Genomic DNA, 17953 nt, shown 5'->3' on the forward strand with positions numbered 1-17953 from the left:
GGATCTTTAGAGGGGTGTTTATCAATAACAGCAGCAATAAAGCTGACAATGAAACTGAAGCAGCAGCAGACAACCATATGCACAGAGAGGAAAGATGGGCAAGGAGAGGCCAGTCTGAGCATGTTTAGTGGTGGTTTTCTCCAGCCCACCCACCCTAGCCTTATAAACATTAGATCTCACTAGGAAATCTCAGCTCACTTCTCCTTATGTGGACAGAGATCTTACTGATGTTAATGTATACAAAAAGAGGACAGTAGAATATTGTAATCAAGACCAATTGTACAGATTTCAAAGAAGAATTTTGTCCAGATTGTAAACAGTTGTCTTACAGCTTTTCCTACAAAGCTCTTCTCAGTGCAAAACTTTTGGAATCAAATACCCCATTTATTTTGGGTTGCTCTTCAGCAGGAAGGAATTTGCAAGAATTGATGAAAGTTCACTAGAACCAGATTTTTACTAATAAATCCATTTTAGTTGCTACCCAAGTCAAACTTGAACTCATGTCTCGGGAGGTGAGTAATAAATAAAACACACACTTTTGGCTGAAAGGCAAGAGTAGCACTATTGCTGAATTGCAATCAGTTTTTTTGCAAATGGAGCTAGCAACATCATTTCATCAGCCAATTACCATTGCATCCCATGCTGTCTAATCATACAGTTTTTGTTTTTGATAGGGCAAGCAAGATAAAACTGATGAAGCAGTTCTGCTTTAGTTTCTTGTGAGTAAACACACTTTTTATTCTGCACATCACAGTATCAAACTATGCATACCCGAACACACATCCACTGTAAATAAAATAGTTACTTTTTGGTCTGTAGTTTTCCTTCCTTTATATGTAGATGTGTATTTTTAGTGGGCACTGGCTGTGGTCCCTACAGTTAAGGTGATAAAAGAGTTGCACTGTAACACTGGTTTTACAATCCCACAACTTTATAAAACATTCACTTTTTTAGGCTGAGATTTTCCATGGCTTAGTCTCTATCCAAAGAAGATTTTCTTTTTGGAAAAGAGATACAGCCAGGAAGTTCTGAATTTGGGGAAAGTGAAAATAAAAATACACTTTCATTATATTAAAACAAATATTAACCATGGCATTCATTTCAGAGAGGCATGGACTTTTAACGTGTTCTGTTTCAATGTTAACATTTAGCATAGTATATTTCTTCTCTTTCCTCTTTTTTTTAAAGTGGTAATTAATATAAAGAGAACCTCATAAAATTAATAAGAAGTACCCTAATCAGATCTGCTATTTATCACCTGTGGTGATATTCACCAGTGAGCAGTGGGCCAGCATAAGGTCCATGCACTACTTAAATCCTCAAAATGGGGCCAAAGTAGGATTTGAATGGTGAACTGCACCCTCCTTGAATATGGCTAGTGTCTGTCCTAGTGGCTTCCCACATGTGATGGGGCAGATGGATTCCACACTGCATCCGACAATCAGAGCGTTACACCTATGTGCTGACAGTGCTGTATAGCCAGCTACCAATATAAACACCACTGAGATTGCAGCTGGACAGAGCTATATGACACTGAAGATACAAGCAATCAGCAGCAACCTGGTCAACATGATCCTCATGGTGGAATACTGACAATTTTAATAGGTGGCAAGCCGCTGCTTCCCTGAGGAAGTAGAAAGAGCAGCAAGAAGCTCAAAGAAGCTGATGGTTAAAAGAACAGATAGTGTTCTCCTCATATGATGCTTTTTGCACACAGTTACTAAGTAGGAAACATGGTAACACTTTCACACAGCCATACAATTCAAGTTATTATATCAGACAAACAACAGTACATTAATTTAATATTCATGCCACCTAGAATTCACTCCTTTCTTAAATCAGCCCTGGCAATAGGATATCAACAATAAAGGGGGAGGTTTTCAACAACAGTTGAACACTTAACTGCCCTTTATGCCTTTGAAAATCTTCCCTAAAGATGTTCAGTGAGTCTTTAAAGGTTCCATGGGACAGTAACAAGATGTTTATATGAGGCAGTGATTCAGATACTGTCTCAAGAACACCAATTCCCAAAAACTAGCTAGGTCAGGCACAGCCCAACCACTGAGTTCATGTTCAGCATCCACCAGGATGATTAATACAGCATTATTACTGACTGCATTTTCAATACTGTCATCAAAAGCCAAGTGCTGTGATTTCAGAGGAGGGTTAAGAACACAGGAGAAGAAAACAAACATCCCTAAAAAAATAGGGTGGATTCTGCCAATGATCTTGGCAAAAACCGAACAAATATTATTACAACAGATTAGTTAGGTGTCATTTACCTTCTCTCCCAAGTAGGACTGTGGTGCTATCCAGTATAAACTGTGCACAGAGGCAGACAACTCTTGAACATCAGCAACTACACTATTGCTGCTTGGATTGAAGGTTACGGGGACATCAATTTTATTGTCGGCTGTCTCCACATGCCAGTTCCTCATATCAACAAACTAATAAAATATATAAGCGAAAATAAGGCATGCTTCATCATATATTAAAACACTTCCAGGTTGTAGAGTCATTTACAGGGCATACCATATTGATTACGCAATTTACTGAGGATAAAATTCACCCTTGTAGAAAAAGACATCACAAAGCTTATGCACCATTTATGTCCCACTTAAAAATACCTCAAAAGGGGCTTAAGAGAGCCATAAGTTGTGCATAAGCCTACTGTTTGCCTTCTGCCCAAGAGTGAATGATTCGTGATGATGGACTAAATTCTGTCCTTAGTTACATGTAAATACAACCCCCACTGAGGTCAATGGAAGCTGCGTGTATACAACCAAGGGTAGAACTTGGCCTTATATTTTTAAGTCTATAAACAACAATTCTCTCCCTTTAAATAATAAGCCTAAAAGGACGTCCTAACTCATCTACTTCCTGAAACCTACTGCAATTTCAGTAGTGCTGCACTAATCCTGCATCAAAATCACCAGTGCTTTGTTTAGTCTATTGTTTTTTAAAAAAAAAATTTTATTTTGCAGTTTTAAACAGAAGCTGGAGCAATAACGTTTTACAAGAGTGGATGTCCTCTGGGGGGATAGCGTCCCATAATACAAAGAAAAACGAACAGATCAAATTGTATCATTTCAATAGCAGAGGGAGCATCATTTTACAGTATACTTCAGGACTTGACTTCCTTTACAGCTTAGCCGGAAGACTCAACATTAGAATTAATTATCTTCTGCTTGGGGTGAGATAGGTGGCATCTATCATTACACTACAGAGAGCAGAATGGCTATATGGAATTACAATGGCAGAAAGAAAAATTAACATGTGTCTCAGAACCACTCTGAGAGCAATCTGACATTGATATATCCACACTCTCAATAACAGGTGTTTGTAGGGACAGCAACTACAGTCATTGGGGTGAGATCCCGCCTCCACTGACGCCACTGCGAGTTTTGTCAATTGCTTCAGTGGGGCCAGGATTTCACCCATTGTGCTTAAGTAATAAAGTTACAATCCAGATAATACTTACTCTGCATCTGAGCCTAAGTCAAACCTCCAGATCCAGATTCAAACATTCTCAAGGTTCAGGAATATTTGGATCTGTATTTGAACTCTGAGATGTTTGGATCAGAGATGCAGTTTAACAGCAAAATGAGAGTGCTTCAATAACTTCACTTAGAAAAATTTTCTCATGTCTATTATTAGAAATGTTTCTTGTAATGTCCAATTTAAATATCCCCTTGTTTATTTTCAGGCTGTTGCTCCATGTTTCCCATGCTTAACAACCTTAAATAATTCCTCCCGTTCATTTATGTTATCTCTTGAATATATCACAATTTCCCTTCTCCCACCTTCTTGTGTCATGTTTTTCCCTATGAAAAGGAAGAAGGACAGCTCCTGTTCTCATAGAGAGTTCACACTGAACATTAACACAGGACCTCTTGTACACTATCTAGGTTTCAACATACATCTGGAGTGCATATTTCCTGCAAGCCAGATATAAAATTAATTGCTCAATGAATTTATTGGAAGAGTATATTGTAACTAGATATCTCACTTCAACAGTGTCTTTGATGGCTGTAGCCACCCAAAATGGAGGGCCAACTTCAGCTCTAGCAGGCCACATGGAAACAGACAGATAGATAGACCATTTCCACAGGGAAGCACTTTCAGATTCCACAGGGGTCTTAGGAAGGCTGCACCATAATTTGCACTGTTTCTTGCAGAGAAGGCATCTCATGAGAAACACAACACTTTTCAGTGGCTTCCAGAGACTATTTTCCATTTTCATCAGTCAGTAAAACACAATTTGTCATTTTGTAAAAAATCTGGTATTTTCTAAATGGGATACATGTCTGTTGATGAGAGCAACTCAAAAGATACATTAAATATACCTTAGTTCTACGATTACTTGTGCTGCGACAGTTGTTAGTTGCTCCAAAACAAAAGCAAGAAGTGCAGCCCTTGGGATTAGAGGGGTCCAAATAAAATGATCCTTGACGGCAAATGTCACATTCTACACCTTCAACATTCTCCTGTTAAAGAACAATTGAAAGAAGTTATTAAAATTTTCCATGTGTTATTGGTGAACCTCCAAAATATCATGCACATAAAACAAAGTTTCTATAGGAACACTTAAATATCTATAATATATAAGAGAATATAAACATGAAAATGTTACTTATGGACTTCTTCTGTAAACGGTATTCCAAATGCATATGAAATCATTTCCTTTTGAGAGGGAACTTCTGTGCCAGTAATTTATTCATAGTTTTGTCTCTTGTATGCACCACAGAAGGTCTCCTTTCTAGCTACTAGATATACAGACCCAATTGAATATCAGCAATGCGGTTGTTGGGGTATATATATAAATACAGTTCACTGCAATTTGACAAGGAAAATCTATGTCATTTGTGACAAACTTTTCCACTAGATCTGTAGAAAGATGTAGTGAAATTACTGGAGCTCACTGTTGAGCAATGAACATTGATCAGCCCCAGCTCTGAATACTAGTAGGTGATTTCCTTGCCAAAATCCTCAGGCAGGCTCTTCCAAACCTACATGTGAAAGGTCACTTATGAAACTTCACATTTATAGAGTTTAATCAATGCAATTCACAGCAACAGCAAATGTCGAGCATACACTGGTGCACTGAAATGTCACCTTACATCATATGTAAAAAAAACAAAACCCTGAAACCTGGTAGATATAAAAAATACTCAAAGATACAGGATGCAAAACACAGATATGTGTAAGTACATAGAGTTTCAATGCATATGTGCACACATACATTGTAGTACCTTAATGTTTTCCATAAGCCTAGGTTTCTCTGTGAAATTTATCAACATTAAATGTATTTTAAAAATTTCTTAAGTGCAGTTTATTTACAATCCATGCAAGAGCTTCTATGCATTTTTGATATAACTGTATTTAATTCTTATCTGAGAATGGGAAATGACAAATTCACTGTATTAAACCCATTAAGTATGAAACAACCACTGATATAGAAACTGATATTTGTGAATGCACAAATATTTTGATTTATCTGACCTTGCAGAGACAAACTCCTGTCTGTGGATCACAGACATCTGGCTCTGTTCCATCTTTGTTACAATTACAGGGAAAACAATCCGGGAAACTGTAAGAACCAGGACTGCAGCGATCACACTGTCGCCCTGTTATTCCTGGCCTGCACCTTTAACAACAAAGCAAACAGAAACATTTAGGTTTGTTTGTGAAAGGCAAAGGTGTCACAGGGGTGGGAATAAAATAATTACAAAGGATCTGAAGTTATCATCTGGTCATTAAACGAATGCACCACTCATAAGGATCAACAGAAAGAGATGAGTATTTTTCTTAAACTGTGAGGAATACTGCAATTCCTAATAATAGTCACTCAACCCAATGGGGGCGGTTTGATTTTCAACACTGCAAGTGTTGAAGTTGGGGTTCATGTTCTGAAGCTGTTCAGTATTTGCAGTGGCAAGGTACCCTCTGCGCACACAGGAGTATGAAACAGCACACTATGTCCCAGGCTAGTCTGCATTCAGAAGAGTTACAGATCTGAGAGTAAATGGACAGTTACCAAAGCAACCAGCTGCTAACAACAAGGTGGGGTTTCCCAAAGAAAATTTAAGGGATTATAAACCTTGTTTACACAAAATTGTTCACATTGGGTGAAATCCACTTGCTCACATACAAAGCCTGAGTAACATGGCTTTATTTGGGTGAAGTCTGGTGTAAGATGAAAGCCAACCCCAAACCCAGGACATGAGATTGCAGAGCACCTCCTTTTCTGAAAGCAACAACTCCTTCCCTCTCATGGACCCTACTCCAGCCACCGGAGTGACCTGCATAGTCTGGTGAGGCTACTGGATCTACAGAAATGTGGGTCCTGTGACTTATCCCCTCATCACCATCTCCATGCTGGATTCTTCCCACAGCCTCCCTCTGCAACTCCAATGCAGGGATTGGGGGGAGCAAAGGCTCGTTGTAAAGGAAAACACTTCCAAAATCTAAAAATATTAACAGCTGAGTCTCTAGATTTTATCAGTGCTGAAACTGTGCTTTCTAAAATCCTTCGGCAAGCAGGGGTGTGCCTTCGGCTCACAGCACCAACATTTTGAATGTGTATGTGTACCCAAGCATTGGGAATTTACAACTAATACATCATTTAAAAGTGCTGGGCACAATGGGCAGTATTTGATACAGCACATGAGCACAATTAAGCACTGCACCATACACTGGTTGAAACTTGTCCCTCTCTCTTCAAGTATATTACCCACATATCCCAAAAATAGAAAGCAAATATGCACATAGAATTCAGACTTTGGACTTTGCTGTAATCCACAGAACTGAGTATTTTAATCAGCATGTAATGGCTAACATGGCAGTTTAGTGCTTTGCAGAGAGAGCTCGGCTACCTTATCAAGTTTTGCTTATTTACCTATAAATACTATTATTTTCATGAACTTTCACTAGTTGGCTGGCAAGTGAAAAATATCACCATTATGGACAGGTGATGCAACTTTAAACAGAGTGAAGAGGGGAAAAGGCAAAATTCCACTTCGTTGGCAAAATAGTGAGCTTGCCTCAGGCAGAAATTTGCTAATTTCTTAGAGACAAGAAGCTTTTATTTGACTTTTGCACAGCTTTAGTGCTCTGTGCTGCCACATAGGAGAGCCAAGTATGAAGGAAACAAGGCTGGAGATCAGTTAAGTCTGGAGTATTGCTTCAGCAGATGCAGTAATGTTGCACTTTGACAACCACACCTGACTGCTAATTACAAAGTTTGATGAGGACTTACAGGAGATTGCTCCCCACTCAATCCTTGGGGCAGGACAACAGTCAAGTATGTTGGTATGAGAAGGGATTATACATAAGGTATGGCATTTTAGATTCAGGAGGTAGATGAATGTCTCAGGACCTCCACTAGCACATTGATGGAAGAACATAAGAATGACCATATTAGATCAGACCAATGGTCCATCTAGCCCAGTATCCTGTCTTCTGACAGTGACCAATGCCAGATGACTCAGAGGTAATGAACAAAACAGGGCAATTGTTGAGTGATCCATCCCGTTTTCCGCTCTCAGCTACTGGATGTCAGAGGTTTAGGGACATCCAAAGCATGAGGTTGTGTCCCTGGCCACCTTGGCTAATAACTATTGGTGGACCTATCCTCCACAAACTTATTTAATTCTTTTTTGAACCCAGTTATACTTCTGGCCTTCACAACATCTCTTGGCACCACGTTCCACAGGCTGAGTGTGTGTTGTGTGAGGAATTACTTCCTTTTGTTTGTACTCTGAGAAAATGAGGGCGTAGTTGGTAAACTCCATTCATAGGATTAACAGTAGAGTGGGAAAGTCCAGGCTCCTCTGTTGGGAGCCACACATGAACAAGTAAAATTCAACTAGCCTTGAATACCTTCATTGCATCAAAAATTAAGTCAAAGTGAGAAAAATCAATTAGGAGACCCTGCAGCCTATCCAAGGGTTTCTGCTTGACATGAAGGGCTCTCTTATATTTCCAGACAAATAAAAGAATGGTGACTATGATGGGATTGAAGAAGGTTCAGAAGTTAAAAGAATTCATCACAGTTGCGGTTGTACACAATAGTCTTTCATATAATGTAAATCAGAGAATAATGTAAAGCGTGTATTCTCATCTCACTGTGCTGGCATTTAGACACCTGGCTTCATTTCAAAGGTGCTTAGCACCCCCATCTCCCATTATATATCATGCACTGACATAGCACCTTTCATCAGAGGATCTCAAAGTTCTTTACAAACATTACTTAAGCCTCACAACTCCCTATAGGTTAGGTAATTAATATTTTAAGAGTTATGGAGGAAACGTTGTGACAAAGGGAATTTTCTGTAATATATTGTGTGCCTTAGTTTCCCTCTGCCCTTTGCATTGCTACCCAGTGGAGGAAACAGGGTTATGTCTGCTTCTGTGTGTGGGGGGGGGGTAGGGGGAATACAGGACATGAGGTGTGGGTGTCACCTGGCTGTCCTCACTGTAATGAACAGGGTCATTAAGGAACTGGTGGAATCCAACCCAGATTAATAGGGGTGGGGGGAAGAGACAATGCTCGACACTCAACAGTGGGAAGCTTGGGCATGTGGGGATATGCACTCAGCATGACCCTGCCCAGAGACAAAGGACTGAGATGTGACAGGCAGCGGATGAAGTGTTGGCTTTTGAGAGAGGCTGGCGGCTCTCACCTGGGACAGACAAAGGCGTCAGAGGGAGACAGAGCCTAAAATGGAGTCAATAACAGCTTTCAGTTGCACTGGCTTAGTCAGGATGGACTATGGCTTAAGTGTTGTCTTTCTGTGCTAACCCAAGGACTTTCAGATTCTGTGTGCCAGGCGACTAATACATTGTTACCTGGTTATGAAAAGGCTGCCTGTGTCACTGCAAATCCTCACTATGAGTATTGCGCCATGAGGAGGTCCAATACAAGCCTCACAGGGAATCTAGCTTGGCTAGATTCTCTGCAGGGAGGCACGGAGAAAGACAGGGATTGCTGATGCCCGAAGGCCCAGTTTTAGAGGCCATGGGCCTGTCCCTGTGGAAGTGTGTGCACCCTTGGGGCCCAGCACAAGGGGGTCACTCCCAAGGGACTGGTTATAGGCTGGGGCATAGACCAGACGCTATGAATCCATGAGAAGTGTATCTAGTGGTGAGAACATTGGTTCTCAACAGGGATACACGTACCGCTGGGGTTACGCAGAGGTCTTCCAGGGGGTATGTCAACTCATCTAAATATTTACCTCATTTTACAACAGGCTACATAAAAAGCACTGGTGAAGTCAGTACAAACTAAAATTTCACACAGACAATGACTTATTTATACTGCTTTATATACTGTATGCTGAAATGTAAGTACAATATTTATATTCCAATTGATGTCTTTTAAAATTATGTAGTAAAAATGAGAAAGTAAGCAATTTGTTAACGGTAGTGCACTGTGACACTTTTGTATTTTTATGTCTGATTTCGTAAGCAAGTAATTTTTAAGTGTGAAACTTGGAGGTAGGCAAGACAAATCAGACTTCTGAAAGGGGTACAATAGTCTGGAAAGGTTGAGAACCTCTGGGTTAGAGTACTTGGTAGAGTCGGAGTTCTGGTTTCTATTCCTGGATGTGACACCAGCTTGCTGTGTGACATTGGACAAGCCGTTGGAAAACACAGAGGGGATAAATGATTTACTCAAAGTCACATGACAAGTCTGTGGTAGAAACAGAAATAAAGCTCAGGGAGTCCTAATTCCCACTACCCAGTTACCAGAGCAAACCAAGTTTCTACCAAATATTTACTGTGTTCTTGGGAAACCCATTTTCTAATCATTGGATAGCACAGCATAAATGCCTTTGTGTCAAAATAAGAATACATCTGCCCATCCCTACAAGTATGCAAAAAGACAGGTGAAGCAAACCACTGAATAATTTTCCAACATACATTTTTAACGTTAGTAATTACAAGTGTAATCCAATAATGCAAACTTACTTGCACTGCCCATTGCTTTTATCACATTCTGGGTTTGCCACATTAACGACTCCTCTGCTGGAGCAGTTGCAGCCTTCACAGCCAACAAGGGGATGGTAGTTGAAGAACTGTCTCTCGCATATGTCACACTTGGGCTTCACCGTTTGAGGGGGGCAAATACATTGACCAGTTATGTCATCACAAAGACGTCGGCCGCAGCTGCATACTGGGTCGTGGGGAAATGTTTTACAGATTAATCATATTGATTTAAAGAAATGATTCTCTTTCCAGTCAAGCCATGTGGGAGCTCATTCTCCTCTCCCTTTCACCAGCTTTACACTGGTGTAATTTAGCTGACTTCAACAGATACAGTAGTGTAAGTGAGAGGAGAAGCAGGCTCCAGGAGACTAGCCATGTAACAGTAACTGAAGTTTTAAAGAGTTTTAAGGGACCTTGGCCCTCTTCCACAAAATTATTCCTCAAATTCAACACAAATATCGTTGTTTAGTACTTCCCAGCACTGTCTGCTACACATTGGGCAAACAACAGTTTTGGTGCAAATGTCACCACTTTATCAGTGTATTGAATGTACAATACAATATCCAGGAAAGGCAGGTTACTTCAGGTAACCAATAAATCTGTCACTGCTACCAGCTGTTAATGCTACACCCTGCTTATTTATGAAAGGGTTTGTAGCCCTGAGCTGGGACATAACAGTTGGTAATAAATTAGAAAATATTATTTACGAGGGAGTCCAGAATAGAACATTCAGCTCTGGAGGGGTGGGATTATGAGTTCCATCCAGTAAGGTGATAAGCACACTGGCCACGATCCAGCAAAGCATTTCAGCAGATGCCTCACTTTAAGCACGTGTATTTAAAGTGAACGGAGCCTACTACTCATGTGTTAAAGTGATGCGCATGTTTAACTGCTCTGCCAGATCAAAATTACATTAATCAGCACCTTGTAGGATTGAACCCCATATGCAGAAAACAAGCTGCAGTATACAGTAAATAAGGTCACAAAATACTTCCACTTAGAATAGAATGTACTTACATTTGCAAAATGGAAACCCGTAGTATCCAGTTTGGCATCGGCTACAGCGACGGCCAATGACGTTAGGTTTGCAACTACACTGTCCCCCCAGAGGGTTGCAAGCAGGGCTAGTGGCACCTGCTTTATGGCAATTACAAGGCAATGCTCCATCGTTGTAGAAAGCCACTAAAGACCTTACAGAATCCTTACAGAATGATGAAGATGTTACTGGGCTAGTGGAAGAAAAACATAAATCACGTAAGAACTGGTATTAGGAAGTTATGACTACATTCTGCACTGGTTTACTGAATTAGGAGACCTATCTCTACCATAGTTCCCTCACATAACAGCAATATCAATGTACATGGACGGACATATTTAAACCAATTCACTAGTACTGAACTGATCTGACATTCGTTTTAAGACCTCATTTTTTTCAAAGAAAGTATATTAGTTATACAGCAAGAGTTCTGTGGCAAAAAAAAGACTAACATGGCTACCCCTCTGGAACTATTTTAGTTATATCTCTCTTCAGAGATGCCGACGTGATAGGCACTTTAACAATATCAAAGGCTTTTCTGTTTTTTATACAATATGCAATTGCATTCCACCTTTAAATTTGATTAACACCGTGCACAGTTATGGAAAAATGTAGGCCCATATTTTAATACCCCTTGTAATTTTAATGGCCCAGCATAAGCCATGTAAAATTTACCTATATAGCACAGTGATGGGTATGCTATAAGTGTTTTAATACAGAATAAAAATATTAATAATTCACAATTCTCTGTAAAATGTTCAGTGTTTCAGAAAGTGATGCTTACTCGGTATAAAAACTGTTTTCTCCACACTGGTTGATAAAGTCAAATGACTTGTCCACTGTACTTTTCTGAAGTAGGCTAGGACTGTAGCTGTCTGCTGGAACAACTAAGACATTTTCCTTAAAACAAGAAAACAAATTTGTTTATTTCATAGAAAAACAGAAGCAAGGAACCAAGGTGTTGACATATAGTAAAGTGCATATCCAATATCATTCCTGGATTTTTCTATAAGAGCAAAACCTCAGTGTAGAAGAAGTTGGTAGGTTGGAAAAATCACTGGAATAATTGTTTGCATAAGTTGTGTGTTAAGCTACTTTCAATTACTTGGAATAATGATGGTTTTTTCCTCCCAAATTCATATGAAGGCTATATTCTAAATTCAGCTATCTTGAAATAAGATAGTTCTTTGGATTTCTTACTCAAATTTCTACATTTTTGAAACCCATGGCCCTTGCTTTCTATAGGACGTAGAAATATGCATCTAAACCTTTGATACCAGGGGCAGGAGAGAGAAGAGGGCTAGCCACAATATTTGGGGAAGCTCAGTATCTCCCCATGAGCATTTCCTTGGTCAGACCCCAAGCTAATAGATGCCTACTGTATTGTGGAGAAAAATAAACTGCCACTCAGATTAAAAGTTAGGAGCAGAACCTGATGATTAAAGTTATGTGCCACAAACAAGCTGTTGTTATTACAGTATTGCAGAAGCATCCAGAAACCCCAGTTCAGAATGGCGTTTCTTTGTGCTAGGTGCTATACAAACACAGAATGAAATCCTGCCCCCATTAAAGTCAACAGGAGTTTTGCCATTGACTTTATGAACAATACGGTCCCTGCTCCAAACAATTTACAATGTAAAACAAACTGCAACAAGCAGATTTAACAACAAAGTCAAGGAGAGTGAGGATTACACTGATTGGCTTTGACCCTGATCTTGCAACGGGTAGCTTGAGGTCAGAGACTACTGTGGTAAAGTCAGATCCCCACTGACTTCAGTGGGACTACTCACATGCTTAAAGTCAGCCACGTGCTTAAGTTCCTTACCATATCAGTGCCTAAATGACTGGTTCAAGAGAAGAGCAAGATAAGAGAAAACAGAGAAAGATTCAGAGCTGGCTGAAAATTCTGAAATTTGACTAAATTTGTCATCAATTTACTCATGTATTTCATCACTATTTGTTTGAGCATCTGGGATGTGATGGGGAATTTGTGTTGAGTTGTACAGGTGGCAAATCAACCTGTCAAGAACTGTGGCAGTTGGGCCAAGTAATCCACTATCTGTGCAGTTTTCCTAATACCACTGACTTATTACAACCAATGCAAACCATCTGTAGAATAAGGGTGGTGATTGGTTGAGTTACCCCTGACATCACAATTGTCTAGGTCTGTTGGTATAGACTAGGGGTGGCCAAAATTATTAACCCTCTGAGCTACATACAACAATCTTCAGAAGTTGAAGAGCTGGGAGGTACCTGGGAGGTAATAAATCACAATTTATTAAAAAACGGTATAAAATGTTATGAAAGTATTCACACCACTTTTTTTATCAGCTCTATAGTTGGTCAAAATTTGGACTATATAAAAAAGGAAAGAAAAGCCAAGAAAATACCACTCCCCATGTTACAACTAGCTCTTAAAAGAAATAAAATACAAAATAAATTAAGAAATTATTTAATTTAAATAAAATACAAAATAAATTCAGAAAAACTATTGCATTCACAGTCATCCATTTGTAAGTAAACAGTGAATTGAAATTATTCAAGAGGTAAAAAGAATACTTGCAAATCATGAGGTGTAACAAACTTACCACAACCAGTGTTTTTCCATTAGGTATCTTCACAGTAACAGAAAACTCAGAATCAGGGATATCAAGTTCAATCTGGTTTTCTGCAATCACCTGGTCTCGACACCCGAAAGCATGAGGGCAGAAAGAAGCACTGAAGGAACCTAAAAGAAATTTTGAAGTCTAGTTTGCAAAAATGCTGAGAAAGAGAAAAGAGCTGAATTAATATAAAGTGCTGCTCACCTGACCATAGGCGTCCCCCATCCACAAGCACTTGCCCAGGAAATGTTGGGTGCTCTGGCTGACGGAAATGTACAACAAATACATATCTGCCTAAACGTGGCACTCTCCCGCTCAAAGTAAGTTGGTTCTGCAGAAACAAGGACAATTAAGCTTATACATTTATTTTATTAATTCATTTTTACTATAGGCCTTCTCCTTCCTGCAATGGGAGTTGAGGGAGCTCAGCACCTCTCAAGAGATGAAAAGCATCTTGCAGGATCTGTCCCTATGTTTGTATACTCATATCTATATAATAAAACAGCAAAGCATGTATTCGGCTACAATACAATGGACAAACTATAGCTCTTTTATTGTTAGAGTGCAGCTCGCAGAGCCCCCTACACCTAACCCATTCTCTGCCTACCAGACTGGGGGATAGGGAGTGTCATGCTGGGTAGATGGGGGGGAGAGCATTTGTTATATTGTTTGACATCAATATGTCAAAATCATAATAATTCATGTGAGATATGCCATGTCAGATACTGTTAGAAAGGTTGTAGTATGCTAAGTAAGATGATAATACTTATGTTCATGTGTGATATGTGAAATGGAAGTTATAGATATATTTGATATATCTGTATTTCAAATTGTGCTGCCTGAGTAACGACTCAGACAGGATGGGTGCAGAACAATAGTCTGCTTAATGGCCCATTAAGACATTCCCAGGTGCAAGGGGCCCAGGGGGAGAAGCCGGAGATACACCTGATGAGGCACCAGGACTTGCCCATGTGACTCTGAACTTCATTTTGGTTCCTGTAAAATTCCACGAGCAGCATGCCTGATGAGGCACCAGGACTGGCCCATGTGGCTCTGGCCTCCATTTTAGTTCCTGTAAAACCTACAAACCGCATGGCCAGGGCCAGAGGGTATATAAGGCAGAGGCCTTGGGAATCCATTTTGTCTTCAGTCACCAGACTTTCAGTTGGGACTCAGCTTCAAACACCTATCTACCTCTGAATCAAATCATCTGCAACTGAAGCTGTGAACAAAGGACTGAGGCCCATCCAGTTACTGGATGTATATCAGAGGAACTATACAAGCCTGCAACTCCACAATTATTCTAGAAACCTGATGTATATGGACTTTCAATCATCTGTATGTATCTGATTTGCTTTGACCCTTTAACATTTCTCTTATGGTTTATTTCTTTCTTTTTGCAAAAACCTTTAGTTTAGTTACTAAAGGATTGGCTGGCAGCATGGTATTTTAGGTACGATCCAAACTTATATTGAACTGATGCTGTGGCTGACCCTTTGGGGTCAGAGGGAACCTTTTTAGTAAAGAGCATAGAGTTTAAATAACTGGTCTCTTTACTGGACCTAGTGCTGATCTGGGAGCCAGAAGCTGAAATGCAGTAAAGGGGGCTGTGTGTATTTCTATACTGGCTTCTGTGGGGATTCAGAAGCGCGGTTTGTGGCTGGTTGGGAAGCCTGACTTCAGTGTCACCCACCAGTGCTGGGAGAATCAGCTCTCTTTTTACAGCCTGCCCTGATCTTGGCATTTTCAGGTGGCTACCCTGGGCATGGGACGGGTCACATGGAGGTCAGGGCTTCTGCCCTGCAATGGGGTGATGGGGCTAGAACCTTCTGCCCAGCAGGGATGGGAGTGTCAGGGCTTCAGCCCTATGGGGCACACATGCTGGGGCTCAGGGTTTCTGTTCTGCAGGAAGGGGGTCTCAGGGCTTCTGCCCTACCTTCAACAGGAGTGTTGAACACAGGAGTTCAACAGGAGTTCAACACGGCAGGCACACCCTGTGGGGCAGAAGCCTCAAACCCCAGCAGGTGCACCCTGTGGAGCAGAAGCTCCGAGCCCCAGCAGGTATGCCCCACGGGGCAGAAACCCTGAGCCTCACCACCCTGCCCGCAGGGCTGAAGCCCCGAGCCCAGCAGGTACCTCCCGGCTCTTGAATTTCTGAAGATAGTTGTAGGTAGCTCAAAGCATCAATAAGTTTGGCCACCCCTCATCTATACCAATAGACCTAGACAATTGTGATGTCAGGGGTAACTCAACCAATCACCACTCTTACTCTACAGCTGATTTGCATTGGTTGTAATAAGTCAGTGATATGAGGAAAACTGCACAGATAGTGGATTACTTGGCCCAACTGCCACAGTTCTTGACAGGTTGATTTGCCACCTGTACAGCTCAACACAAACTCCCCATCACACCCCAGAAGCTCAAACAAATTAACACAAAATCCTCAAGCACAATCCCCACAAAATCAACACAAAACAATCTAAATCTCCCAGCACAACACAACCCCCCCCCATGCAAATCAACATAACCACCCACACAACACACACAATAACCCCAAACACACATAGCCCCTTACTGCAACATACACCCTCATTTGACATATGCACAAATCAGCTCAAATCTCTCAGCACGACATACACAATCCCACCCTCACTCATACTTACTAGAAAATGATACACTTGAGCAGCAAAGCCGCAGGTCATCACAAGTCTACTTACATTATAAAATATATTAATTAATGTGCACAGTCCAGGAAAACGTTTTTTCATTAGATTACCACCATGTGTTTAAAATTTAGCTTGGTTCTGATTCCTTTGTTTCTGTTTGTGTATATTATCTATCAAGCTTCCTCACCCTGCAACATTTTGGCCCTAAAACATCATTTAAGCTTTAATTCTCATGTTGTTCTCAGTCTATTTAACATTACTGACAACATACTTTGTGCCTTAGAAACAATACCATTCAAAATGTTAACTACCTGTAATGATGTCAAGATTACTCCATTAGCTGGATTAGCAGCAGGTAAAGGGGTGCTCAGTGGGTTGTATGGTACACGTCTCTGCACTTCTGAAATTTTCCCATCCCTGAGTGCATCCAAAAGTAAGGCCACTGGTGGAGTTTCATACACTGAGGGAACGCATGATGCACTAAAAATAGAAATATATTAATTGTCCATGTGATAGGGAGAATTCCTTATGTAAAATAATAATAAAGGTTTATGCATAGAGGTGCATGTATGAAATAAAATAAAAATTAGTAAGAGTGGTAAAAGTTAATGTATTAGAATGCATACACTTAAAACCAAATTAATAACTAATGTCATGGTTTGGCATTCTACATAGTTGATCTTAATTAAGCAAAACCAAGATGTATGGGTTTAAATCACTGAATGGAAGGGAACTAACTTAACTCAAAAATTCTGTATCAGAAACAGCTTAGCTGTTGGTTTGTTAGACAAGATGCAACAAATACAACCAATGGTTTCAGAACACAACTAAATTTAGGTGGGTCAGGTTAGTTATAAAATAAAGAATCTAAATTACTAGCGAATGTCCTTACCCTAAAAATACTTGCATACATCCTTAACTTTAAACATGTGAGTAGTTTCACTGAAGTCAACGGGATTACTCGCATACTTAAAAGTTACACACATATGTAAGTATTTCCAAACTTGAGCCTAAGTAGCTATATGGACAACATAGCTTTCCGAAAGACACTCTACAGACCGCCCAATATGTTTAACTATCCATTTCTAAGTGCATTACTTCTGAACATCTGGATTGAAAGGCTTCAAGTGAAAATGAATTTGGTAATTTCATTTTAGTCATTCATGGATATTTATGCACTTCTTATAAGCATGAGGCAATCAACAATCTCTGCTCAAGAGAGGCCCAGAATGGGAACAGCAGGTTTGTTTCAGGCCCAGAACTGAGGTGCATTTGCCAGGCCTGTATGGGAAATCTTGCAAGGCATCTGCTTATAAAACGACTAAACTGAGCCAATGCCGTTAATCTTTCAAGTTCATGAACACTAAAGCCATTTACAAAATTAAAAAGGGAAGCCAGCTAATAATATCTTTAACAACAGAACAAAACTGTAACATAAATGATTTATGCTGGAACTGAAGCAAATATGAAAAACATAAAAACAATGTACTACCACAAAACCAAAAATAAACGTATGTATTGGTATCTTCACAGTCGTTTAATTTTTTTTTCAACCAATCTGAAATCTCCCTTTTATTCAGTTTCTGACCTGAGTGGAAAAGGTTTTAAAACTACATTGCTGTGAAGTCCAGGATTTCCTATGTTCAATTCTGAGGAAG

At 40.0% G+C, this 17953-nt stretch overlaps 1 protein-coding gene across 4 annotated transcripts in view; it reads right to left on the reverse strand.

Annotated features, from left to right (window-relative positions):
- LAMA3 (laminin subunit alpha 3) overlaps positions 1–17953 on the reverse strand; it is a 164520-nt gene that overhangs the window by 57236 nt on the left and 89331 nt on the right. For all 4 annotated transcript variants that reach the window (XM_067546559.1, XM_067546549.1, XM_067546542.1 and 1 more), the window contains 9 exons: positions 16607–16775; positions 13834–13960; positions 13615–13754; positions 11811–11926; positions 11008–11219; positions 9973–10177; positions 5503–5647; positions 4347–4487; positions 2283–2447 (listed from right to left, as the gene is read on the reverse strand). In XM_067546559.1, coding sequence (XP_067402660.1) covers positions 2283–2447; positions 4347–4487; positions 5503–5647; positions 9973–10177; positions 11008–11219; positions 11811–11926; positions 13615–13754; positions 13834–13960; positions 16607–16775 — 1420 coding nt within the window. The remainder of the gene's footprint in view (positions 1–2282; positions 2448–4346; positions 4488–5502; positions 5648–9972; positions 10178–11007; positions 11220–11810; positions 11927–13614; positions 13755–13833; positions 13961–16606; positions 16776–17953) is intronic.

Source organism: Emydura macquarii, unplaced genomic scaffold (assembly GCF_026122565.2).
Source record: "Emydura macquarii macquarii isolate MOO-44397 ecotype Brisbane River unplaced genomic scaffold, CSIRO-AGI_Emac_v2 contig_212, whole genome shotgun sequence".
Taxonomy (NCBI): Eukaryota; Metazoa; Chordata; order Testudines; family Chelidae; genus Emydura; species Emydura macquarii.